The sequence below is a fragment of the Macaca mulatta genome, chromosome 6, assembly GCF_049350105.2.
Source record: "Macaca mulatta isolate MMU2019108-1 chromosome 6, T2T-MMU8v2.0, whole genome shotgun sequence".
Classification (NCBI taxonomy): Eukaryota; Metazoa; Chordata; class Mammalia; order Primates; family Cercopithecidae; genus Macaca; species Macaca mulatta.
This window is the reverse complement of record NC_133411.1, coordinates 150,941,013-150,965,897: the sequence shown is the minus strand read 5'-3', so window position 1 is coordinate 150,965,897 and position 24,885 is coordinate 150,941,013. Positions and strand designations below refer to the sequence as shown.

The 24,885-nt window shown below is 44.6% G+C and overlaps 1 protein-coding gene across 6 annotated transcripts in view; it reads right to left on the bottom strand.

Annotated features, from left to right (window-relative positions):
- NDFIP1 (Nedd4 family interacting protein 1) overlaps positions 1 to 491 on the bottom strand; it is a 49,641-nt gene extending 49,150 nt beyond the window's left edge. For 5 of the 6 annotated variants that reach the window (XR_013418072.1, XR_013418071.1, XR_013418070.1 and 2 more), the window contains exon 1: positions 237 to 456. Coding sequence is in view for 3 of the 6 variants with exons in the window: in XM_015140858.3 (XP_014996344.1) it covers positions 237 to 299 (63 nt within the window). In the remaining 3 variants the exon portion in view is untranslated. 6 annotated transcript variants of the gene reach the window in all.
- Positions 492 to 24,885: the final 24,394 nt, after the last annotated feature.

Here is a 24,885-nt window from a genome sequence, read left to right as displayed (position 1 = left end):
GGCCGGGAGGAGGGCTTTCCACCGCCGGAGTCCCACCCGGGGTCGCAGAGGGGCAGGCCGGGCCCGCGGCAGCCTCGAATCCGAGCCCGGGGCCCGACCCGCCCCTCCAGGCCCAGCGCGGCCTGCCAAGCCCCGGCGTCGAGTTGGCCGCGGGCCGGCCCGAGAGGCCTGAGGCGGCCAGCGGACACGGCAGAGCCGGGGGACGGAGTCCGGGGCGGGACTTGGGCGCCGCTTACCTGCTGGTACCGGCTGCCACAGGCCGGCTCGACCGCCGCCAGCGCCGCCAACGCCAACGCCATGGCGCAGCCGGCAGCAGGGAAGGAGAGCGAGCGAGCAAGCTAGCTAAATGGGCGCAGCCGCTACGGCCTGGGAGCGCTGGGAGGCCGAGGGGGACGCTCCTTGGGTGGGTCTCGATGGCCGCCGCTGCTCCCGGGCGAGACGCTCCTCTCAAGGTGTAAGCGCCGCCGCCGCCGAGGCTCCGACGCGGCCCCTGGGGAAGAGGCGGGGACTACGACGGCGACGCTACGCCGCCGCCCCGCCCCCGACTCGCGCCGCCCTGCCCGGCCCGGCCCGGCCCGGCCTAACCTAGCCCTGAGCCGCCGCCCCGAGGTCCCCCGGCCCGGGTGTAGTCGCTCCGACGACCTGAGCCTCCGAGGCTCAAGTGTTGTATTCGATTCCACTAAAAACGAATTACTAACAGGCCAGCCCAAAGAAAGGGCGATGCTGCTGCTGAGCACCTCGAGCCAAGCCCTGAGCTTCACTTACGTGCCCTCATCCAGCCTTCAGCACAACCACCCTGACACAGGAACCACAAGCACCATTCTCCAGGTCGTTGGCAACCAGAGAGGTTGACAATCTTCACAGCAGCAACCTGATCCCTGGTGTCTGGCAGCAGAATCGTGGTTCTTATTCACTCCCTTCTTTTATCTGCCATACTCATAAACCAGGGGTCAGCCAGCGACAGGGAGGGGGCAAAATCCGGTCTGTCACCGTGACTGTGAAAAGTACGTGAAATTCAAGTTTCAGTGTCCATAAATAAAGTTTTATTGGAACACAGCAGCACCTTTTTGTTTATTATGGCCTGCAAACCCTAGAATACTTGCTATCTGACATTTTACAGTAAATGTTTGCTAACCCTAAATCCTTGAGAACTGCTTGGATTTCAAATGCTACTTAGGGTGGATGATTATAATAACATCCTCATGTTTATGCAGTTCTTTAGTATTTTAACAGCCTCATCTGCGGAATCAGAAACCATATTTTCCAAAACAGTTCCCTGAGTCGGTGACTTGGAAGTCAAAACTTGAAGGGTTTGGCCATGCTAAAGGCTTTCCCGGCCACAGGAACAGGTGCAAAGGGTGGTCCAGAGAGAGATTGCCTTGTGGAAGAACAGAAAGGATGCCGGCATAGCTGCCATATAGGAGATACAATTATCAGTGTTTCACAGATGAGGAAGTTATGCCCAAAGAAGTTAAATATCTCACCCAATGATACAGAGCTACTAAGCGGTGAAGCTGGAATACAACTCCAATAAGCCAGCTTTCTTAACCAGTATTGCACAACTAAATTATAAGCTTTGTGAAGACAAGAGTATTTGTCTTTTAAATCTTATTACCTCCCAATGGCATCTAGCACAGTATAGTTATATAGCAGGCTTGCAAGCTCTGTTTCTTTCACACCCAGCCACCTGCAATTGCTTCTACCCACATGTCCTACAGAGAAAAAAAAAATCTTCCATCTCTGAAGCTTGTTGCAATTCCCATTTCTTCTTCATTGCCTTTCCAAGTTGGCAGTGTAGAGGTTGTATTAATATGATTATTGTCTTAGCTTCTAATTGTGAAGTTTAGTTAATTATGTATTTTAAAAGAGAGCAGTGTTTCAAACACACCCTGAGGTTTCTGTATATATGAGAAAATTGTAATCAATAAAAACTCTAGATGTTTACCATCTTCACTTTGAGTTCTCTCTCAGTATCCAAACTTCTCCGTATCTGTCGCTATTTCCAAGTATTAGTCTCACATATTAACATGCTGGAAGAGTGAACAAATGTAGCAACATTCCAAGCTCTGAAGTCTATTTAGAGGCTCCTTACTCTGTCCCTCAGTTGTTGTTTTTAATCCAGAAAAACAACCTTTAAATGTAATCAGGTACACTGAATCAAATGTAATGTCCTGCCATGTAGTCTTGTATAAAGGGTGCAAAAATCTAATTTGAAATTTTTAAAAATTTCAGCAGTGGAAAGTAGAAATCCAGACTTCTTTGTCCAGATTGTCTAAATTTACATGTAAGAAAGAATAAAAAAGAATTTGTCCGCTGGGCACAATGGCTCACATCTGTAATCCCAGCACTTTGAGAGGCTGAGACTCGAGGATCACATGAGCCCAGGAGCCAGGAGTTTGAGACCAACCTGGGCAACATAATGAGACACAATCTCTGGAAAAAAAAAAAAAAAAGAAAGAAAGAAGAATTTGTCAGCCTGCCACATACGGCTATTGGAGCAACAACTGCAATCTTTAGGCATGTCTGCAGTGCTGTGGCTTTTGTGGAAAAGATGTTGCCACCCTTCTATTTCTTTCCTAAATTACTTTCTCCCTCAACATCTATATGCTCCCTGCATGCGGACACAAATATTTATCATAATATAAATAACAGGCTTTATCATAGAAATATTTTCCATTGAAAGTAAAAGAAAACTGATCTCCAACTTCCAATCTCTTTTTCCTGTGTCCTCAACCAAAATGTTTTGTAGTCACAGTAAGGATTTTGGTTTTTTTCTCTTGAGTTCCCCAAAGCCTCTAATAAGTAAATTGAGATTATTTGCCTTGATTCGATGGGTGGATAAATTGGAGAATTGAGAAATTGAGTCACTGCTATATTAGGCCTCCAGCTGGCAGGCAAATTGTACAACGAAGGGGAAAACTGAATTTCTGGCTCACAGATCCATGCCTAGTGCAAGCCAAGCAGACAGAGAAGATAATCCAAGGCCATAAAAATTGTGCTCTTTGGCTTCATCTCGAGATGTTGTCAAGAGAGTTTCCACAGAGAAAGTTATTAATTTCAGATTGCTGCACTTAGAAACTTATTTCCCCACAGAGTAACAGTAATACTTTCCATGTGCAGTACTGCATATGTGAGTTGCTGACTCTGAATCATCCCTCCTGAGAGAGAAGAGAAATATGGACAAGTATGAGGATGGCTCACGTCCGTATGCCTTTCCCCCCGCAATATAGATACAAATCTCCAGGATAAATGTGGCCTTCTGTCTTTCATGTCCACATGAGGCTTGACCTAGGTAGTGCGGAGCTCAGTAAGTAACCAAGAAGGGTTTGTTAAATGTGTTAAATTCAGACAAAAGCCTCATTAGTCTAATATCTCATTTGAGGCCTTGAACTTCTCCAGCTAGTCTTTACAGGGCTCCAATTAAACCATGAAGTTTTATTTCTAATGACTTACTACTTATTTTAATTCTCACTACATTACCATAATGTCCATTAAGAGCAAAAGGTAATATCTTCATATTACAAATAAAGAAATTATCCACTGATAATTACTACTGTTATGGAGCACTTCCAGAATCTTGGACCCGATGGTACATCATCTGCTTAATCTTCATAACAAACCCATTCTGCAGATGAAGAGACTCAGGAAATTCACATAACCTACTCAGCTTTGTGAGTGGTGGAGTTGAAACACAAACTGGGATATGTCTGACTCCAAAACGTGAGCACTGCTTTGGGTGTGGAGAGAAATACCGGATATAAATAGACAGGAGATAGAAAGTTCTAATCTTTGGAGTCTTCATGATGAAACAGAGATGATAGTAAACAAGTATTCAACATATTTATAAAATATAAAACTTATAAGTTAATTACAACTGTGTTGAGCTGTATTAACTAATGCTGAGAGATAGTGAAGAGGATTATGTGGCCAGCTGGGATAATCAGGTAAGGATTGGGAAGAAAGGGTTTTGAATGAGAAAAGGGCTTTGTTGGCCAGGAGCAGTGGCTCACACCTGTAATCCCAGCACTTTGGGAGGCCGAGGCAGGAGGATCACCTGAAGTTAGGAGTTCAAGACCAGCCTGACCAACATGGAGAAATCCCATCTGTATTAAAACTACAAAAAAAAATTAGCCAGGCATGGTGGCACGTGCCTGTAATCCCAGCTACTCGGGAGGCTAAAGCAGGAGAATTGCTTGAACCCGAGAGGTAGAGGTTGCAGTGAGCCAAGATCGCGCCATTGCACTCCAGCCTGGGCAACAAGGGTGAAACTTCATCTAAAAAAAAAAAAAAAAAAAAAAAAAAAACCAGAAAGAAAGAAAAGGGCTTTACTGTCATGGGAAGAGAGAAAGTTGTCAACCTAAAATAACAACAGAGAGATTCTCCAAAGACAATGAGTTTATTTGGGAATCCTCAAGATTGCAATATGGGATATGTGTGCACCTCATGAAGGGCCATGGATGTACCCAGAGAGGGAAAGGAAGGCAAAGTTTTTAAAGGCAAAATGAGCAAGGTTACATAAGTTGTTTTGAAACTATTAACCTTGGCTACAAGGATCAATAACAAGGGTGGCATCACTCCAAGGCTGAACAGAGAGTTGCTAGGCAGATGTCCTTGTAGTATTCTGTGTGTAAGGTTGTAGTGGCCTTGTTCAAGGTTGTGGTTTTCAGGAAGTGTAATTTAAAAATAGATTTTAACATAGACATGTGTGCATGAGAGCCCCTCCTTTATGGCCTCCCGACTCCTATTTGTTGGGCTATGGCATAAGCGACTCCATTTTGATTCTTACAACTTTCACAAAGTCATGAGTATAATTGTACAAAAGCATAGAACTTAGAGCAAAAGCTTAGAACTTAGCAAACTTTTAATATTAAGGAATAGATAGAAATATTTCAGTCTTTGTGGACCATAAGCTCTGTTGTAGCTACTCCACTTCGCCATTGTATTGTGAACACAGTCATAAACAATGCCAAACTGGCATGACTGTGTTCCAATAAAATCTTATTTATATCATTGAAATGTGAATTACACATGATTTTTTTATTTTTTATTTTTTTATTTTTGAGATGGAGTCTCACTTTGTCACCCAGGCTGGATGGAGTGCAGTGGCACTTTCTTGGCTCACCACAATCTTCACCTCCTGGGTTCAAGCAATTTTCCTGCCTTAGCCTCCAGAGTAGCTGGGATTACAGGCACCTGCCACCACGCCCAGCTAATTTTTGTATTTTTAGTAGAGACAGGGTTTTGCTATGTTGGCCAGGCTAGTCTCGAACTCCTGACCTCAAGCAATCTGCCCACCTCAGTCCCCCAAAGTGCTGGGATTACAGGCGTAAGCCACCGTGCCCAGCCTCAACATATGTGTCATGAAATAGTATTCTTCCTTTGATTTTTTTTTTCCAATTAATTAACAATTTTAAAACTGGGCTGGGCACGGTGGCTCACACCTGTAATCCCAGCACTTTGGGAGGTAGGGGTGGGCAGATCATGAGGTCAAGAGATCAAGACCATCCTGGCAAATATGGTGAAACCCCGTCTCTACTAAAATTACAAAAATTAGCTGGTGTGATGGCACAAGCCTGTAGTCCCAGCTGTTCAGAGGCTGAGGCAGGAGAATTGCTTGAACCCAGGAGGCAGAGGTTGCAGTGAGCTGAGATCGTGCCACTGCACTGCAGCCTGCCAACAGAGTGAGACTCTGTCTAAAAAAAAAAGTAAAAACTGGCCAGGCACAGTGGCTTATGCCCGTAATCCCAGTACTTTGAGAGGCCGAGACCAGAGGATCACTTGAGGCAAGGAGATTGAGACTAGCCTGGGCAATATAGCAAAACTATCTCTCTCCAAAAAAAAAAAAAAGAAAAAAAAAATTAGCCATTAGCCAAACACGGTAGCAAACACCTGTGGTCCCAGCTACTCAGGAGGTTGAGGCAGTGGGATCACTTGAACATAGGAGTTCGAGGCTGCAGTGAGTTGTGATCACGTCACTGCACACCAGCTCTACACAATAGAATTAAAAAAAAAAAAAAGTAAAAACTCTTCTCAACTCTCAGGTCAACTGTAGGCTGGACTTGGCTCCTGGGCAGTAGTTTGCCAACCCTTAGTTTAGTAGCAAGACCAAAGAAGTTATATGCTAAGAGATTAAGTAGAGAGTTTAAAACCAGAAACCAATGCAGAACACCTACTGGAAAGGGAAAGGAAAGAGAGAGGAAGATAAGAATTTACAAAAGATCCTAAAATATAAACAGGTAAGTGGCTTTTATGAAAAAGTGAGTCAGAGGCCGGATGCTTTGGCTCACACCTGTAATCCCAACACTTTGGGAGGCCAAAGCGGGCGGATCACCTGAGGCCAGGAGTTCCAGACCAGCCTGGCCAACATGACGAAACCCTGTCTCTACTAAAAATACAAAAATTAACTGGGTGTGGTGGCACAAGCCTGCAATCCCAGCTACTCGGGAGGCTGAGGCAGGAGAATTGCTTGAACCTGGGAGGCAAGGGTTGCAGTGAGCCAAGATCACGCCACTGCCCTCCAGCCTGGGGGATAGAGCAAGACACCGTCTCGAAAAAAAGAAAAGAAAAGGTGAGTCAGAGGAAAGGGGTTCATCAAATAAGAATCCAACATGGGACTCCTGATTCCTTGGTTTACCTTCTTGCCACTGGAATTCCACAGATTCATTTATTCAGCAAACATTAATTTACCACCACTATAGATAAACACTGTGACTTTATGCCTAGAACCTGAAACTATCTAAAAAATGGTCTCTCATTTCTTCTACAAAATGAAATGAAGAAATGCTGAAAGTGGTTATTTATGTATTCTAGCTACATATGTGTAAGCTTCAGTATGTTGTATCTTTCTTTTTTCGTGTGAGGCAGAGTCTTGCTCTGTCACCCAGTCTGCTGGCACGATCTTGGCGCACCGCAACCTCCGCCTCTTGCGTTCAAGTGATTTTCCTGTCTCAGCCTCCCAAATAGCTGGGATTATAGGCATGTGTCATCACACCTGGCTAGTTTTTGTATTTTTAGTAGAGATGGAGTTTCATCATGTTGGTCAGGCTGGTATCAAACTCCTGACCTCAAGCGATCCACCCGCCTTGGCCTCCCAAAGTACTGGGATTACAGGCATGAGCCACTGTGCCCAGCCATGTATGTTGTATCTTTAGCTAATTTCATCTCAAAGTATTTTCTTTTTCTTTTTTTTTTTTTTTTTTTTTTTTTTTTTGAGAGGGAGTCTCGCTCTGTCACCCAGGCTGCAGTGCCGTGGTGCAATATTGGCTCACGGTAACCTCTGCCTCCCAGGTTCAAATGATTCTCCCACCTCAGCCTCCTGAGTAGCTGGGATTGCAGGTGTGCACCACCACGCCCAGCTAATTTTTGTATTTTAGTAGAGAAGGAGTTTCACCATGTTGGCCAGGCTGGTCTTGAACTCCTGACCTCAAGTGATCCACCCACCTTGGCCTCCCAAAGTGCTGGGATTACAGGCATGAGCCACCATGCCTGGCCTAAAGTAGTCTCTAATTTCTCTTGTGATATCTTCTTTTACCCATTGGCTATTTAAGAGTGTGGTTTGATTTCCATATATCTGCAAATCCCCCAAATTTCTGTTATTTATTTCTAATTTTATCCCATTGTATTTGGAGAACATACTTTGCATTATTTCAATCCTTTTAAATGTATTGACATTTGCTTTATTGCCTAGAATATCAGGTCTACCCTGGAGAATGTTCCACATACACTAGAGAAGAATATATATTCTGCTATTGTTGGGTGGAGTGTTTGTTAGGGAAGTTTAAACTTTCCCTCTGAGGGTTCAATAATTGAGTCTGTTGAAATAAACAGACAAGCCGGGCGCGGTGGCTCAAGCCTGTAATCCCAGCACTTTGGGAGGCCGAGACGGGCGGATCATGAGGTCAGGAGATCGAGACCATCCTGGCTAACACGGTGAAACCCCGTCTCTACTAAAAAATACAAAAAACTAGCTGGGCGAGGTGGCAGGCGCCTGTAGTCCCAGCTACTCGGGAGGCTGAGGCAGGAGAATGGCGTAAACCCGGGAGGCGGAGCTTGCAGTGAGCTGAGATCCGGCCACTGCACTCCAGCCCGGGCGACAGAGCCAGACTCCGTCTCAAAAAAAAAAAAAAAAAAGAAATAAATAAACAGACAAAAGACAGATTAACAGGAGAAGAGGCTATTAACTTGCAAGCCAATGGGAGTCACACCAAGTATGAAACTCAAAGAAGGACCTGACAGATGAAGTTTAAATACCCTCTTCACAAGGGAGATAGATGCAATTTTAGAGGAAGAGTGATATGGTTAGGTTTTGTGTCCCCACCCAAATCTCATCTTGAATTCTAATCCCCACGTGTCAAGGGAGAGACCAAGTGGAGGTAATTGAATCCTGGGGGCAGTTTCCCCCAGGCTGTTCTCATGACAGTGAATGAGATCTCGTGACATCTGATGGTTTTATAAGGGGTTCTTCCCCCTTCACTCAGCACTTCTCCTTCCTGCTGCCTTGTGGAGAAGCATTGCCTTGCTTCCCCTTTGCCGCCACGCCACGATTGTAAGTTTCCTGAGGCCTTCCCAACTATACTGAACTGTGTGTCAATTAAGCCTCTTTCTTTTACAAAGTACCCAGTCATGGGCAATTCTTTATAGCAGTGTGAAAATGGACTAATACAAAGAATAAGTAATTTTTAGGGGAGATAGATGGGCCCAAAGAACAGACAATAGCCTGGGACAAAGGTCCTCTGAGTTCTGGGGAAGGTGGTGACAAGTTATGGGAAGGTGAGGGAGCAGAACTGCAATACAAAGATTGTCTTAGTATGCAAATAAGTTCTCTCAGGCAATATGAAAAGTCTGCTTGGGTGGGTGTAGTGACAACCTTTTGTTTCTTTTTCCTGATTAATCTTCTCTAGGCAATGAGATTTTATTTATTTATTTATTTTTATTTTTATTTTTTTGAGACACAGTTTCACTCTGTCACCCACTGCTGGAGTGCAGTGGCATGATCTTGGCTCACTGCAACCTCTGCCTCCCGAGTTCAAGTGATTCTTATGCCTCAGCCTCCCGAGTAGCTGGGATTACAGGCACCCAACACCATGCCTGGTGAATTTTTGTATTATTAGTAGAGATGGGGTTTTGCCATGTTGGCAGGCTGGTCTTGAACTCCTGACCTCAAGTGATCCACCCACCTCAGCCTTCCAAAGTGCTGGGATTACAGGCATAAGCCATTGTGCCCGGCAGGCAAAGAGATTTTAAACAGTGGATTGAAGGCAATTGTGTTTCTTTTGAAAGAACTTCCTTCAGTGAGATAAGGGACCTTCAGAGAGAGCCTGTCCCCACCCTTGTGGGGAGAAACAAGAGGTCAGAGAGACCCTGATTCTGAGGTTGCTTCTAAGGCTTTCGATTTCCTTTAATTCAAAGTGCTCAGTATTCAAATAATATGCCATACTTTGGTGTATTATTTTCTGAGCCCCAACAGTTCTATAGATATCTATTAGCTTTAGCTGGCTTATAGTATGGTTTAAGACTTCTATTTCCTTGGGAGTCTGAGGCGGGCAGATCATGAGGTCAAGAGTTTGAGACTAGCCTGGCCAGAATGGTGAAACATCGTCTCTACTAAAAACACAAAAATTAGCCGAGTATGGTGGCACGCATGTGTAGTCCCAGCTGCTCGGGAAGCTGAGACAGAAGAATTGCTTGAACCCGGGAGGCAGAGGTTGCAGTGAGCCGAGATCGTGCCACTGCACTCCAGCCTGGGTGACAGAGCGAGACTCTGTCTCAAAAAAAAAAAAAAAAGACTTCTGTCTTTTTATTGATCTTCTACTTAGTTGTTCCCACCGTTTTTGAAAGTGGGTTGTTGAAGTCTCCAACTGTTGCTGTTGATTGTCTATTTGTCCCTTCAATTGTGTCAGTTTTGCTTTGTGTGTTTTGTTGCTCTATTTTTAGGTGCATATATATTTATAATATCCACTTATTTTATGCACTTGATCCTGAAAGGATTTAGGAGGTTACCATATAGCAAGAAATCACAGATTAGAAGTAGATGAGAAAGAAAAAACAAAACAAGAGTAGCAACATAAAATAGACTTTGTCTCCTTGTTCACTTTTGTTGCCATGTGAACAGAGCCTGTCACATCACAGGTCTTTATAGAATTAAAATAACACCAAGAATAAGGTTAACACAAAAATGAAGTTATACACTACAAGTGTACTGTAAACTTGGCATCCAATTAAAGTGGAGACCTGATTGGTTATACAATTGATAGTGATCCAGAGCTAAATAAAACAAGAGATGATACCAAGAACAATAGAGAAATTCCTTCCAAGAGTTGTCACTAACATTCAATTACAAATATGCCAAAACGGACTCCTCCATCCTAAACAGAATATATGCTTTAAGTTTGGGAATTTCCCCTTCCCAGGAGTGATGCAATAGTTAGTCCACATGGGCTGCCACATCTGATTGTGCAAATTGTGTACTGCCCAACTCCAGGGTATCCATCACATTGCAGTCTATGCAAACAACACCCTCTCCCCAACCACACACACACTGCATTGGGTAATATACAACCTAGGCTCCTACAAGAGTGACTCCATAAAATCATTGAGTGATTCCTCCTCTGACAAATGGCTTAGTGTTCACTGTATATTTAGGGATTGTAAAAGAACAGAATATGCCACCCCAAAATATACCTCTTTGGCATAAGGATTATTTTGAGCCGATTATTTTAGGAAATAGCAGACATGGGAGAATCTCTGAAAACAGAGAAGTTTCCCATTTGAAAGGGAAATTTACATTTATAAAGGAAACCTCCATGTGTAGGGATGTCTTTCCCTGTACTAGGAAGAGAGAGATATTCTAAATCACAAGAAATTCTTATCAATGGAGAAGGCACCAACTTATATCTGCATGACAAAGCTTATCCTTGTTTACTGTACATTTCCTGGTTCCTTCTCATAATTTACCTCCACCACACAATTCTTTCATTGACTTAGCTGAAGATGGTATTTAAGCCTGAGTTCTAACCTACTTCTCTGAGAGTTACTCATTTCCCTGACCTCCCATGTTTATATGAGATATACCTGTTAGTAAACTTCTGTTTTGTTTTTCTAATATTTCTTTCTCTTCTTTTTTTTTTAGAGATGGAGTTTCGCTGCGTTGCCTAGGCTGGTTTCAAATTCCTGGACTCACGTGATTTACCTGCCTTGGCTTTCCAAAGTGCTGAGATTACAGGAATGAGCCAAGATACACGTTAGTAAACTTCCGTTTGTTTTTTCTCTTTTTAATCTGTCTTTTGTTACAGGAGCCCCAGCAGATAACTTAGAAGGGTGGAAGGAAAATTATTTTTTCCTCCCCTACAAGTGCTGTCGGTGGCCCAGAAATGAGGAACAGCATCGTGTTCATCTACAAGGAAATTAAGTCTCATCTTTGGGCACAATGTTCCAACAAGTTGTCTTAACCAAGTGCCTTGAAAAAAGAACAAGGTGAGTAGAGAAGGTGCTTCACTTCTCCAAGCTCCCACACTGATTCATAAGATAAGTCAAGGGCTTCTCACATTTCCTAGGATGGTAGTTTTCTCACTGCATTTAGAGAGTATCAGAAGAAACACAATTACACACGGGAAATGCTAAAGCTAGGAGCTCTGCAGTGTGTCGGGGAGACGCAATATGCGTTAATTATGACGCAGAAGAGAAGTGACCCTCGGGGGCCTTAGTGGAAGAAGCCGTGTTGGCTTGCACTCTGCAGCAGTTTGTGGGCATGCACGCTGGTTACTACAAGTCTTCAGGGAGCTCTGTTCAGGTGACTCAGCAGGCCTCAGGCAAAGTACAAGAGAATCTCTAGTTCTAAATAAGATTACACCAGGACCAGAAAATAATACCTGAGTTTTTGTTTTTTTTTAGATAGAGTCTTGCTCTGTTGCCCAGGCTGGAAGCGCAGTGGCACGGTCTCGGCTCACTGCAACCTCTGCCTCCCAGGTTCAAGCAATTCTGCCTCAGCCTCCGGAGTAGCTGGGATTACAGGTGTAAGCCACAATGCCTGGCTGATTTTTTGTATTTTTGTATTTTTTGTATTTTTAGTAGAGACAGGGGTTTCATCATGTTGGCCAGCCTGGTCTCAAGCTCCTGACCTCAGGTGATCCTCCTGACCTCAGGTGATCCTCCTGACCTCAGGTGATCCTCCTGACCTCAGGTGATCCACCTGCCTCGGCCTCCCAAAGTGCTGGAATTAGAGGCATGAGGCACCATGCCTGAGTTTTTTAAAGTAGTATGGAAATCCTGGCCCAGTTATTCATAACTTCTGTCTAACCTTATCGCCAAGTTGGCACAGTCCTTTGTCACATCTTCAGTAACTAAAGCCCACAGAGAGCAGCAAAGACAAGCCCCCTTCTGTGTCAACTTCCTCCCCTGGAGTAAGCACTGTTATGATAGAATCGGGGTACAAAGTGGGTGGGCGCAGTGGCTCACACCTGTAATCCCAGCACTTTGGGAGGCTGAGGCAGGCGGATCACCTGAGGTCAGGTGTTCGAGACCAGTCTGACCAACATGGAGAAACCCCGTCTGTACTAAAAATACAAAATTAGCTGGGCATGGTGGCACATGCCTGTAATCCCAGCTACTCAGGAGGCTGAGGCAGGAGAATCGCTTGAACCCAGGAGGCAGAGGTTGCAGTGAGCCGAGATCGAGCCACTGCACTCCAGCCTGGGCAACAAGAGCGAAACTCCACCTCAAAAAAAAAAAAAAAAAAAAAAAAAGGATCAGGACACAAGGTAAGATACCACCTGGCAATGAGGCCTTCCCCAAGTTCCTTATGACAAAACAGGCCATGAAACCTTGGATTTCCATTTCTAACAGAATAATAGGCCTCCTGCTTCATGGCTGAAGGAGGCTGTGTTTTTGGCTCTTGACACACCAAACACCCTCTTGCCTTTACTTAGTGAGCCAGTGTCACTCCATCAGCAAGCATGGCCAGATTAGTTTACAGCTGCTCCAGAACACCAGCTTACATTCTCCTTGATGTATTTCACCATAAAAAGTTGTAAGGCACATTTTTTATTGTTCAATGCCCTAACAAAGGGGCCTCTGACATCATGGACCCCAGAATGCTGTTTGAATAACACATGACTTGAGTACTTACTTTAAGTGAGGGACTGTGCCAAACAATTTATATTTATCATCTTTTTTTATTACAATAAACACATGAGGCAGTGTCTTTCTATCTCTATTCTATGAGTGAAAGAACAGGTCATATGGAGATTATTTTGTGTGTGTTATTATTATGTTTTATTATTTTTTTTGAGATGGAGTCTCACTCTGTCACCCAGGCTGGAGGGCAGTGGCACAATCTTGGCTCACTGCAACCTCCGCCTCTCGGGTTCAAGTGATTCTCCTGCCTCAGCCTCCTGAGTAACTAGGATTAAAGGTGTCCACCACCACACCCAGCTAAATTTTGTAGTTTTAGTAGACACGGGGTTTCACGATGTTGGCCAGGATGGTCTTGAACTCCTGACCTTAGGTGATCCACCCGCCTGGGCCTCCCAAAGTGCTAGGATTACAGGCATGAGTCACTACACCTGGCCTGTGTGTGTGTTGTTAGAAGATTAGGGCTAAGAGGACTTTATTTGGTTTGAGTCTTCATTTTACAGATGAGGAAACTGAGCTCGAAGGAGTTAAGTCACTTGCCCATAATCATGCAGCCAGGAAGTGGCTTTGGGGTGGCACACATCATCCAGCTCTCTGTGAGTCTGCGGCCTAGCCTTTCATGATTTGAGGGTTTGTGCCACCCCCAAGTATTTTGTCATCCTGCAACCAAACTATGCTAAAAGGTGGGGCGGGCGCCACACCGCATCAGATTGAAGTCAAACTTTGTGCCTCAGAACATACAGAGTCCCTCTAGCCCGTAACAACTTTCTCTTCAGGAAACCTGCCAAGTGCTTGGTTACCTTTTGAGTTCTTCCTGGGTGTCAGAGAACATATCTAAAAATAGATCTGTCCCCAGCTCTCCCAGAAGAGGCTTGTAACTTAAAAATGTCACTCCCTCCTCCCTTCCAAAACACAGATTTCACTGTTCCTTCCTTCCAACCCAGGAGCTGCCTAAGAATATACCTTCCTCTTACCTGAAGACTAGACTTCCTTCTTCAGGAAGGGGCAGTAGTGTCTCTTGCTAGGAAGGAAAGACCCTTCATATTAGCTTTGGCAAAAATTGCTTTCTCTAAAGCAGAATGACTTCAGGGAAAAGGGTGTGGATCTTGGCCTGGTCTTTCACCTCCTAAAGATCGGCGAAATGGGACAATGTATTTTATAAATTGCAGATACCAGGAACTATCATGTGTCTCTGCCTGTGTTCCTTGATTCTTCAAAATTGCAGTGGGTGGAAGGGAGACTTCTCTATCGATACCTCTGGTGACACAGATTTTCCAGCCACAGAAACCCGGGGAAGTTTTTCCTGGTGTGGGCTTTCCGTGGGTAACTCCTTGTGTGCTGAGATGATATTAGAATGATTGCAGAGAGCAGGCCTGAGGCTGGGCTGGGCTCACACGAGCTAAAATTGAGTTTGAAGCAAGCCAGCAGAATTGAGGAGACAAAGAAAAAGAGCCTGTTCACTCGTGAGAGTCTCTCCCAGTTGATTCTGTACCTTGTTAACCTGGAGTCGATCTCAACTCTAAGATAAGACATGTTTGCTAGCTTCTTGTCAGTACCATGCAATGCTTGAGCTCCACTGAACACTTTGTCATGTTAGAGGTGTTTTCAGTTATCTTTATTTTATTCACGTATTCACTCATTCAGTAAATAGATATTTAATTCTTACTCCATTGGCAGCTTTCTCTGTTTAAAAGACTCCATTTGCTGTCCACATATAGTGAATATAGTTTGAAGGTAAACAAATTTTGTTTAAATACGAAAGGTAAAGATGTGCCCATTTCTATTGTGCTCACTCTCTGCCACCCTCCTTTCCCCCAGCCATAGACTAGAGGTCACTTTGGTGATAGTTTCTGTTCCTGGGAATCACTGTGCTCCTGAAAAGCACTATTTTTAGAAGGCCAGAGTACTCTTGGTTTTTTGTTTTTGTTTTTTTGAGACAGACAGAGTCTCACTCCCATGGTCCAGTTTGGAGTGAGTGGTGAGCCACAGCTTACCACAGCCCCGACTTTCCTGGGCTCATCAGGTGATCCTTCCACCTCAGCCTGCTGAGTAGCTGGGACTACAGCTGCACACCACCACAGCCGATTCATTTTTTTGCATTTTTAGTAGAGACGGGGTTTTGCCAAGTTGCCCAGGCTGGTCTCAAACTCCTGGGCTCAAACCATCTGCCCACCTCAGCCTCCCAAAGTGCTGGTATTACAGGCACGAACCACTGCACCCGGCCTCCTTATATATAACTTTTTTTGTCCATCTTTGATGATTTCTTTAAAATGGATATCTATAAATGAAATTACTGTTTTTCAGATATAGTCCTTTTTTAGATTCTTGATCTACATTGCTAACATGCTCTCCAGGGAGATTGTACTGATTAATATTCCCACCATCAGGGCACACCAGTACTCATTTTTCCACACTCTTACCAATGTTGGTTATTGGCAATTTTTTTTTTTTTTTTTTTTTTGAGATGGAGTCTGGCTCTGTCGCCCAGGCTGGAGTGCAGTGGCCGGATCTCAGCTCACTGCAAGCTCCGCCTCCCGGGTTTACACCATTCTCCTGCCTCAGCCTCCCAAGCAGCTGGGACTACAGGCGCCCGCCACCTCGCCCAGCCAGTTTTTTGTATTTTTTAGTAGAGACGGGGTTTCACCGTGTTAGCCAGGATGGTCTCGATCTCCTGACCTCGTGATCCGCCCGTCTCGGCCTCCCAAAGTGCTGGGATTACAGGCTTGAGCCACCGCGCCCGGCCTTTATTGGCAATTTTTTAAAAGTCTTTGCTAATCTGATCAAGTGTGGTGGCTCACGCCTATAATCCCAGCACTTTGGGAGGCCAACATGGGAGGATTATTTGAGCTCAGGAGTTTGAGATGAGCCAGCATAACATAGACCCTGTCTCTATTTTAAAGAAAAGAAAAGGGCCGGACGTGGTGGCTCATGCCTGTAATCCCAGCACTTTGGGAGGCCAAGGAGGGTGGATCACGAGGTCAGGAGATTGAGACCATCCTGGCTAACACAGTGAAACTCTGTCTCTACTAAAAATGTTTTTAAAATTAGCTGGGCGTGGTGGCATGCCCCTGTAGTTCCAGCTACTTGGGAGGCTGAGGCAGGAGAATCCCTTGAACCCGGGAGGCAGAGCTTGCAGTGAGCCGAGATCGCGCCACTGCACTCTAGCCTGGGTGACAGAGTGAGACTCCATCTCAAAAAAAAAAAAAAAAAAAAGAAAGAAAGAAAAGAAAAAAGAAAGAAAAATCTTTGCTAATCGAATGCACACACATATTTATATGTTTTTAGAATTAGTCTTTTATCTATAAGCATTCTTTATATATATATTAGGAATATTACCCTTTGTTGATTTCAAATATTTTTCACAGCTTATCCTTTGTCTTTCAGTCTACTCAGCAGCATTATTTGCCATACTGAAGTTTTTTCGCTTTTTTTTTTTTTTTTTTTTTTTGAGATAGAGTCTCACTCTGTCACCCAGGCTAGAGTGCAGTGGCACAATCTCAGCTCACACCAACCTCCACCTCCTGGGTTCAAGCAATTCTCCTGCCTGAGCCTCCCAAGTGGCTGGGATTACAGGCATGTGCCACAATGCCTGACTGATTTTTGTATTTTTAATAAAGACAGGGTTTCACCATGTTGGCCAGGCTGGTCTCGAACTCCTGACCTCAAGTGATCCACCCGCCTCGGCCTTGCAAAGTGCTGGGATAACAGGCATGAGCCACCGCGCCTGGTCACATTTTTAAAATGTAGTCAAATGTATCCCTCCTTTTTCTTTTTTAGGCTTAGGAAGGTCTTCTTCACTCCCAAAATCACAAAAATACTTAGCTATATTTTCCTTAGTGCTTTTATGGTTTCTTTTTTACATGGACATACCTGATCAAGTAATTTATTTAGGGGTAAGGAAGCTAGTAATCCAGATTTTTTTTTTTTTACATGGTTAGCTAGATTCCATACAATTTGGTAAATAACCATTTAAAAAGTCTCTTTTATTTCTGGAACCCCACCCTTTTTCTTTTCTTCGTTTTCTTTCTTTTCTTTTCTTTCTTTTTTTTTTTTTTTTTTGAGACGGAGTCTCGCTCTGTCACCCAGGCTGGAGTGCAGTGGCCGGATCTCAGCTCACTGCAAGCTCCGCCTCCCAGGTTCACGCCATTCTCCTGCCTCAGCCTCCCGAGTAGCTGGGACTATAGGCGCCTGCCACCTCGCCCGGCTAAGTTTTTGTATTTTTAGTAGAGATGGGGTTTCACTGTGTTACCCAGGATGGTCTCGATCTCCTGACCTCATGATCCGCCCGTCTCGGCCTCCCAAAGTGCTGGGATTACAGGCTTGAGCCACCGCGCCCGGCCTCTTTCTTTTTTTTTTTTTTTTTGAGAAGAAGTCTTGCTCTGTCGCCCAGGCTGGAGGGCAGTGGCACAATCTCAGCTCACTGCAACCTCTGCCTTCCAAGTTCAAGCAATTATCCTGCCTCAGCACCACCCCCCCCTCCCAGTAGCTGGGACTACAGACGTGTGCCACCATGCCCAGCTAATTTTTGTATTTTTAGTAGCAATGCGGTTTCACCACTTTGCCTAGACTGGTCTCAAACTCCTGACCTCAAGTGATCCACCCACCTCAGCCTCCCAAAGTGCTGGGATTACCAGCGTGAACCACCAAGCCGTGGCCACAACCTTGTTTCTTTTTTTTTTTTTTTTTTTTTTTGAGACGGAGTCTCGCTCTGTCGCCGAGGCTGGAGTGCACTGGCCGGATCTCAGCTCACTGCAAGCTCCGCCTCCCAGGTTCACGCCATTCTCCTGCCTCAGCCTCCGGAGTAGCTGGGACTACAGGCGCCCGCCACCTCGCCCGGCTAGTTTTTTGTATTTTTAGTAGAGACGGGGTTTCACCATGTTAGCCAGGATGGTCTCGATCTCCTGACCTTGTGATTCGCCCGTCTCGGCCTCCCAAAGTGCTGGGATTACAGGCTTGAGCCACCGCGCCCGGCCACAACCTTGTTTCTTTAAAGCCAAATGTAATTTCATTTGTGAAGACCTTAATCCTATTAGTCTACACTAATTTGAACCAAGAAGAAAACTAAATTAAGAAATTTAAGCTGGGCATGGTGGCTTATGCCTATAATCCTAGCACTTTGGGAGATTGAGGCAGGAGGATCTTTTGAGTCCAAAAGTTCAAGACCAGCCTGGGCAACATAGTGAGACCCTGTCTCTATAAAAAAGGGGGAAAAAAAAGAAATTTAGGAATTTAGTTAAAACTGTAATCTGGGGGAATTATGTCTAGGTGGGTGCTCAGAAGGACCCAGTGACAATGGAAGTGATGCTCAAGTAATTCTATTCGTGTCTTTATGTACTAGGGGCAACTCCATTCATTTATGTACTTGAGGTTCAATTTTAATATTAACGTAAACATCTAATAGATTTTGAAAATGAATCCTGTCATTAACAGGATTGCAACATATGTGGTTCAGTAAAATCAAAGAAGCAAAACACAGGACAAAGTTTTTTAATGGAGTCAGTCCACCACTAGATTCTAAGTTCTTGAGAGCAAAGATTGCATCTTGTTTGTGGTGGGCACACCAGAAATATTTGTTCAATAAAAAGATAAGGAAAGTTGTGTCCAGAATCAGATTTCCTAGTTTTCCCACCCTATTGTTTGCTCTTTCCCCAGACCCCACTTCCATCTAATTCCAAGGGACAAGATAGAGCCTCAAATCACAATGTATCGAAGGCAGGTGTAGTTGGAAGATTGTATTTATCTTTGTGGGGAAGGGAGGGAGTAACATCAACAATGGAAAACCAGGGGCCAAGCGTGGTGGCTCATGCCTGTAATCCCAGCACTTTGAGAGGCCAAAGCGGGCGGATCACGAGGTCAGGAGATGGAGACCATTCTGGCTGACACGGTGAAACCCTGTCTCTACTAAAAATACAAAAAGTTAGCCAGGTGGGGTGGCGGGCGCTTGTAGTCCCAGCTACTGAGGAGACTGAGGCAGGAGAATGGTGTGAACCCAGGAGGCGGAGCTACAGTGAGCTGAGATCATGCCACTGCACTCTAGCCTGGGTGACAGAGCAAGACTCCATCTTGTTCCCTCTTGTGCCCCTCATTTGCCAGTTTTGGAGAAACAGCAATTTTTTTTTTTTTTTTTTTTTTGAGATGGAGTCTCGCTCTGTCGCCCAGGCTAGAGTGCAGTGGCACGATCTCAGCTCACTGCAACCTCCGCCCCCCCCAGACTTAAGCAATTCTCTGCCTCAGCCTCCAGAGTGGCTGGGATTACAGGCATGTGCCACCATGCCCTGCTAATTTTTTTGTTTTTTTAGTAGAGATGGGGGTTTCACCATCTTGGCCAGGCTGGTCTTGAACTCCTGACCTCATGATCCACCCACGTCGGCCTCCCAAAGTGCTGGGATTACAGGCGTGAGCCACCGCGCCCAGCCGAGACAGCAATTGTTAATACCTTGAAACACTGGAGTTTGTATTGAGAAACAAAACAAAAAAGCCCAAAGGTGGCTGTGGAGGTCTCTCCTTCCAAGGCTCCCTGACCCCTCAGTGACCTGTAACTGTAGCTCTGGGAGAAACAGAATAAGCAGGCGGTTCAATGCTGCTATTTTAGGCACCCAGTCTGGTTAGTCGATGTGGGCGGCAGACACTGGGGTTGGTGTGTTGGGAGAAGAGCTTGTGGGGTGCTTGTATAAACTGGCCATAAAAATATGGGACAATAAGCTGTGGAAAGCCACAAGAGGCCCCTGAGAAGGAAAGCCTCCTAATTGCCATCATGTTCCCATGCTCAGAGCGAGACCTGCTCTCTTATCTGTAAACACTGTGTTCAAGGAGAAAGACACTCCTTTGAAGCACTGGAATGTGGACAGACGTGCAGGCTCCTAGTTAAGCCCGTTCCCACTAGCTACTCTCCGATAAGTTAAAGATACGCTGTTTGAACACAAAGGAGATTCATTTAAACCGCTATTGCTATAGATTACGCCTATGACGCACTGCCACCCTTTCACTGTTTCGCTCTGAACATCTGCTTCTTAGAGCTAAGTGACTGTACTCAAAAAATAGTGTGGAGACCAGAACTCTGGGCCTTCGCAGCCACTGATTTGCTCTGGCACCCTGGCTCCCATCTTTATGAACTCTTAACCTGTCTCTTCTCATTCCTTTGTAGCCACCAGACTTTGGGAACCCTATGGGTGGTGTTGAGGCTGGTCACCAACATTGGTGGAAGAAGCACTTTTATGGACCAGACAGCCATGTACTCGGTCAGCCCTACTGCAGATGCGCCAGAGGGAGGTCCAAAAACCCTTTTCAGGGAAAGGCCTCTTTGCCCCTTGTTAGTTAAACCTTGGCAGACATGCTGGGCGGGAATGACATATCCTGTGTGTAAGTAACTGGAAAACCCCACGGTGCTCCCACACACTCACCTTAACCGGAAGCAGCATTTTCAGATCTGCTCATGCTGGTTCTTTTGCATTAGTTGATAGTCAGTTCAGATTTCAGATGTCACTGTCCCAGAAGGGCCTTCCCTGGTGCCTCATAAAGGCCAAGAGACCCCAAAAGTTGAATAGCCAAGCCAGGCTGGCACGAGGTAGTGTCCTAGCTGTCTCCTTTTCTGTTGCAGAAGCACACTACTGGTGATGGGCAGTAGTGAATGGGAGGGCCACCATCTGAAATGTGCTGGTCCTTTTGATTAGTTGGTACTGTGTTTTTCACAGAAATGATTGTGATTTTCACCCCATCCCCGATCAAACAGGACTGTGACTTATGTTTCCCAGTGTTCATTGCTCATTTCATGCACCATTAAGTTTTGTAGTCTCCCATGTCCATTAGACCTTGCTTCTCCCTTTGGCATGTTGGGACATCATGGGGAGCATATTGTGACATGTTGGCATGCTGGGGTCGGAAAGGCCACGGCTGACTTGGGAGAACTCGTTCCTTGGTGACACCCACCTGAAGGGGTGGCCTACCCCTCCACACCTGTGGGCATTTCTTGTTAGGTGGAACGAGAGACTTGAGAAAAGAAATGAGACACAGAGACAAAGTATAGAGAAAGAAAAAGTGGGCCCAGGGCACCGGCGCTCAGCATACAGAGGACCCACGCGGGCACCGGTCTCTGAGTTCCCTTAGTATTTATTGATAATTATCTTTACCATCTTAAAGAAAAGGAAGTGGCAGGATAATAGGATCATTATAGGGAGAAAGTCAGCAGTAAGACATATGAATAAAGTTCTCTGTGACATGAATAAGTTTAAGGAAAAGTGCTGTGCCTTGATATGCATATGTAAACATCTCCATAAACCTTTTTAGTGCATAAACAGCAGCATTACCCTAGCAAGTCCCGCCTTTCACCCTAAGGAGGTTTTCTCCTTTCTCAGTAAACAGAACATACAATCGAGTTTTATATCGAGATGTTCCATTGCCCATGGACGGGCAGGACACAGATGCTTTTCTCTATCTCAACTGCCAACAACCACCAAGAGGCCTTCTTTCCTCTTGTACTAGTCCTCCTCAGCACAGATCCTTCATGGGTGTCAGGCTGGGGGACGATCAGGTCTTTCCCTTCCCACGAGGCCATATTTCAGACTATCACATGGGGAGAAACCTTGGACAATACCTAGCTTTCCTAGGCAGAGGTCCCTGCGACCTTTGGCAGTGTGCGTGTCCCTGGGTACTTGAGATTAAGAGAATGGTGATGACTTTTAACCAGCAAGCTGCCTTCAGGCACTTGTTTAACAAAGCACATCCCGCACAGCCCAAAATCCATTAAACCTTGAGTTACCAGAGCACATGTCTCTTGCAAAGACAAGGTTAGGGGTAGGGTCACAGATTAACAGCATCTCAAATACAGAACAAAATGGAGTCTCTTATGTCTACTTCTTTCTATATAGACACTAACAGTCTGATCTTTCTTTCTTTTCCCCACACCCACCCACGCTGAGCTTGAGCTTCAGACAAGGGAAATTGACTCTTACTCCACTCCCCACACTCACCCCACAGCAGCCTGGCTCACCAACCACAGCGAAGCCAGACGTGGCCTCTTGGTTCTTCTCAACACAGCTCCCCGGGCAGCCACCACCAATTGAACTGAATTGGCGCTATTTGGTAGTCCGACCTGACTTATAATAACAATTGAAAAAGAAAAGATAAATCTGTCCTCCAAACTGGATTCACTTATCACACTATTGCTCGGATCTATCGTATCACTTGGAGCCCTGCACTTACAGTGCTATTCTGTGAATTTCTTCTAACAGCAAGAGTTTATAAGGTGAGAGGATCCCTTGTTCTTTCAAAGAGAAAGAAAGTGTCTCTAAAAGAATCATTTAAACTTAAATTTTAATGTTGTTTAAGCATGGAGAAGTACAGAGAAGAAAACATTTGATGGCCCACATTCTTATTGCCCAGCTCACCCCGTCTGTGTTAGATAATAATTATGACGTTACAATAGTAATACATGCATACGAGTAGAAATTTTAAACATGAAAGTATAACATGACAAGTGCTGACTTCTATTCCTTCTTCCTAATGATAACAGCTATTGATTATTAATAGTTTTTTATGGGTTCTACCAGAAAAAATATAGGTATATATATATTCTTTTCTAAAAGTTACCAAAAAAGGGGAAAAGGGTGAAGCATACTCTACAATATGTTCTGCAGCTTGGTTTTTTTTCTTCTTACTGAATTATACATCTGGCATTCTTTCCTGATCTACCTCATTCATTCATTCACATGGTTTTCCAGCATATGGATGTGCCATAACTTAATCAGCACTCTGTTATTGGTAAAATATCTTTTGAAGACTTCAAGGGGCTCATTGCCCTACTTGAACTGTTATTCATCAACAAAGGAGGAAGGACACCTATTTCATTCATTCACTCAAAATCCTACAACTCCAAAGATTATTCAACTTGGTCCATAACTTCAGGCAAATACAACTACAAAGGAAAGCATCTGCAGAGCTGGGGCTGGGGTGTGGTGTGAATGAAGTCATTTGTAATGCACCAGAATAAAGATCCCTTGCAGTGATCACCAGCCATAAACACTGACAGTCCTAGAAGACTTGCTCATGTGATAGACCAGGTGGCATTGCCTGGAGTAACATGAAGGCAGCATTGCTTCACACAGAGACTTCAAACTAACAGTGTCTCCCAGAAGCCTTACAGCACTGAAAATGCTTCACTGTGTTTTCTTCATAATGGATATATTCGTTATAGCTGCTGAGTCTGCTAAGCCAGCTATGTTTTCCTATCACCAAGATGCCTTGATGGTACAGCCATCTTAATATACACATATTTAAAAATTATCCATGGAAGAACACCTTTACTTTGTCTAACTCTAATTGTGCCAGGGAATTGAAGTGGTCAGTTCAGATAATACTGAAACTTACTGACTACTTGTTAGTTCTGTGTCCTGGAGCATGTCATCTAACCATCCTAAGCCTATAAAATGAAGGTAATGATGCCTACCACATAGGGTTGATGGGATGATTAACTAGGATAATTTATATCTACAGAAAAACGTATATGGTGTGCCCCCACTTATATATTTGAACAGGTAGCTCTGTTTATTTACAAACAGAGATGTCTGGAAAGATGTTTATCAAAATGTTAAGCTTGGTTTTCTCTGGGTGTGAGATTTCTGAAGATTTTACTTTTTTCTTAGTTCTTTTCCATGTTGATCGGATTTGTTTGTTTTGTTTATACAATGATTAGGAGTGATTTTTATACTTTTTTAAAAAGCCATTTTCAAAATGAGATAATGTTTATAAGGAAAATCACACATAAGTGCTCAATGAATGTTGTTAATGTTAAAAGCTATCAGGAGGCCGGGCGCGGTGGCTCAAGCCTGTAATCCCAGCACTTTGGGAGGCCGAAACGGGCGGATCACGAGGTCAGGAGATCGAGACCATCCTGGCTAACACAGTGAAACCCCGTCTCTACTAAAAAATACAAAAAACTAGCTGGGCGAGGTGGCGGGCGCCTGTAGTCCCAGCTACTCGGGAGGCTGAGGCAGGAGAATGGCGTGAACCCGGGAGGCGGAGCTTGCAGTGAGCTGAGATCTGGCCACTGCACTCCAGCCTGGGCGACAGAGCGAGACTCTGTCTCAAAAAAAAAAAAAAAAAAAAAAGCTATCAGGAAAAGATCACTCACTCTATACCAGAAAAAATATGATTTAACTATATTTAAGACCCACCAAAGCCCAGTTCTTTGGGGTTTTTTTGTTTTTAGAGACAGGATCTCACTCTGTCACTCAGGCTGTAGTGCAATGGCATGATCTTGGCTCACTGTAATCTCAACTCCTGGGCTCCAGCAATCCTCCCATATCAGTCTCTCAAGTATCTAGGACTATAGGTGCATACCACCATTCACCACACCCTGCTAATTAAAAAAAAAAATTGTTTTTGTAGAGACAATGTCTTGATATATTACCGAAGCTGCTCCTGAACTCCTGGCCTCAAGTAATCCTCCTACCTCGGCCTCCTAAAATGCTGCTTTACAGTTGTGAGCCACCATGCCTGGCCCCTAAGAATATGGGCTTTGGAATCAAGTAGTCCTGGCTTTGAATTACAGTTCTTAATCTTTGTTTTTCCCCGCTACATCTTTTTTTTTTTTCCTCAAGATGGAGTCTTGCTCTGTTGCCCAGGCTGGAGGGCAGTGGCACAAGCTCAGCTCACTGCAACCTTCGCCTCCCAGGTTCAAATGATTCTCCTGCCTCAGCCTCCTGAGCAGCTGGGATTACAGGTGCACACCACCACGCCCAGCTAACTTTTGTATTTTTAGTA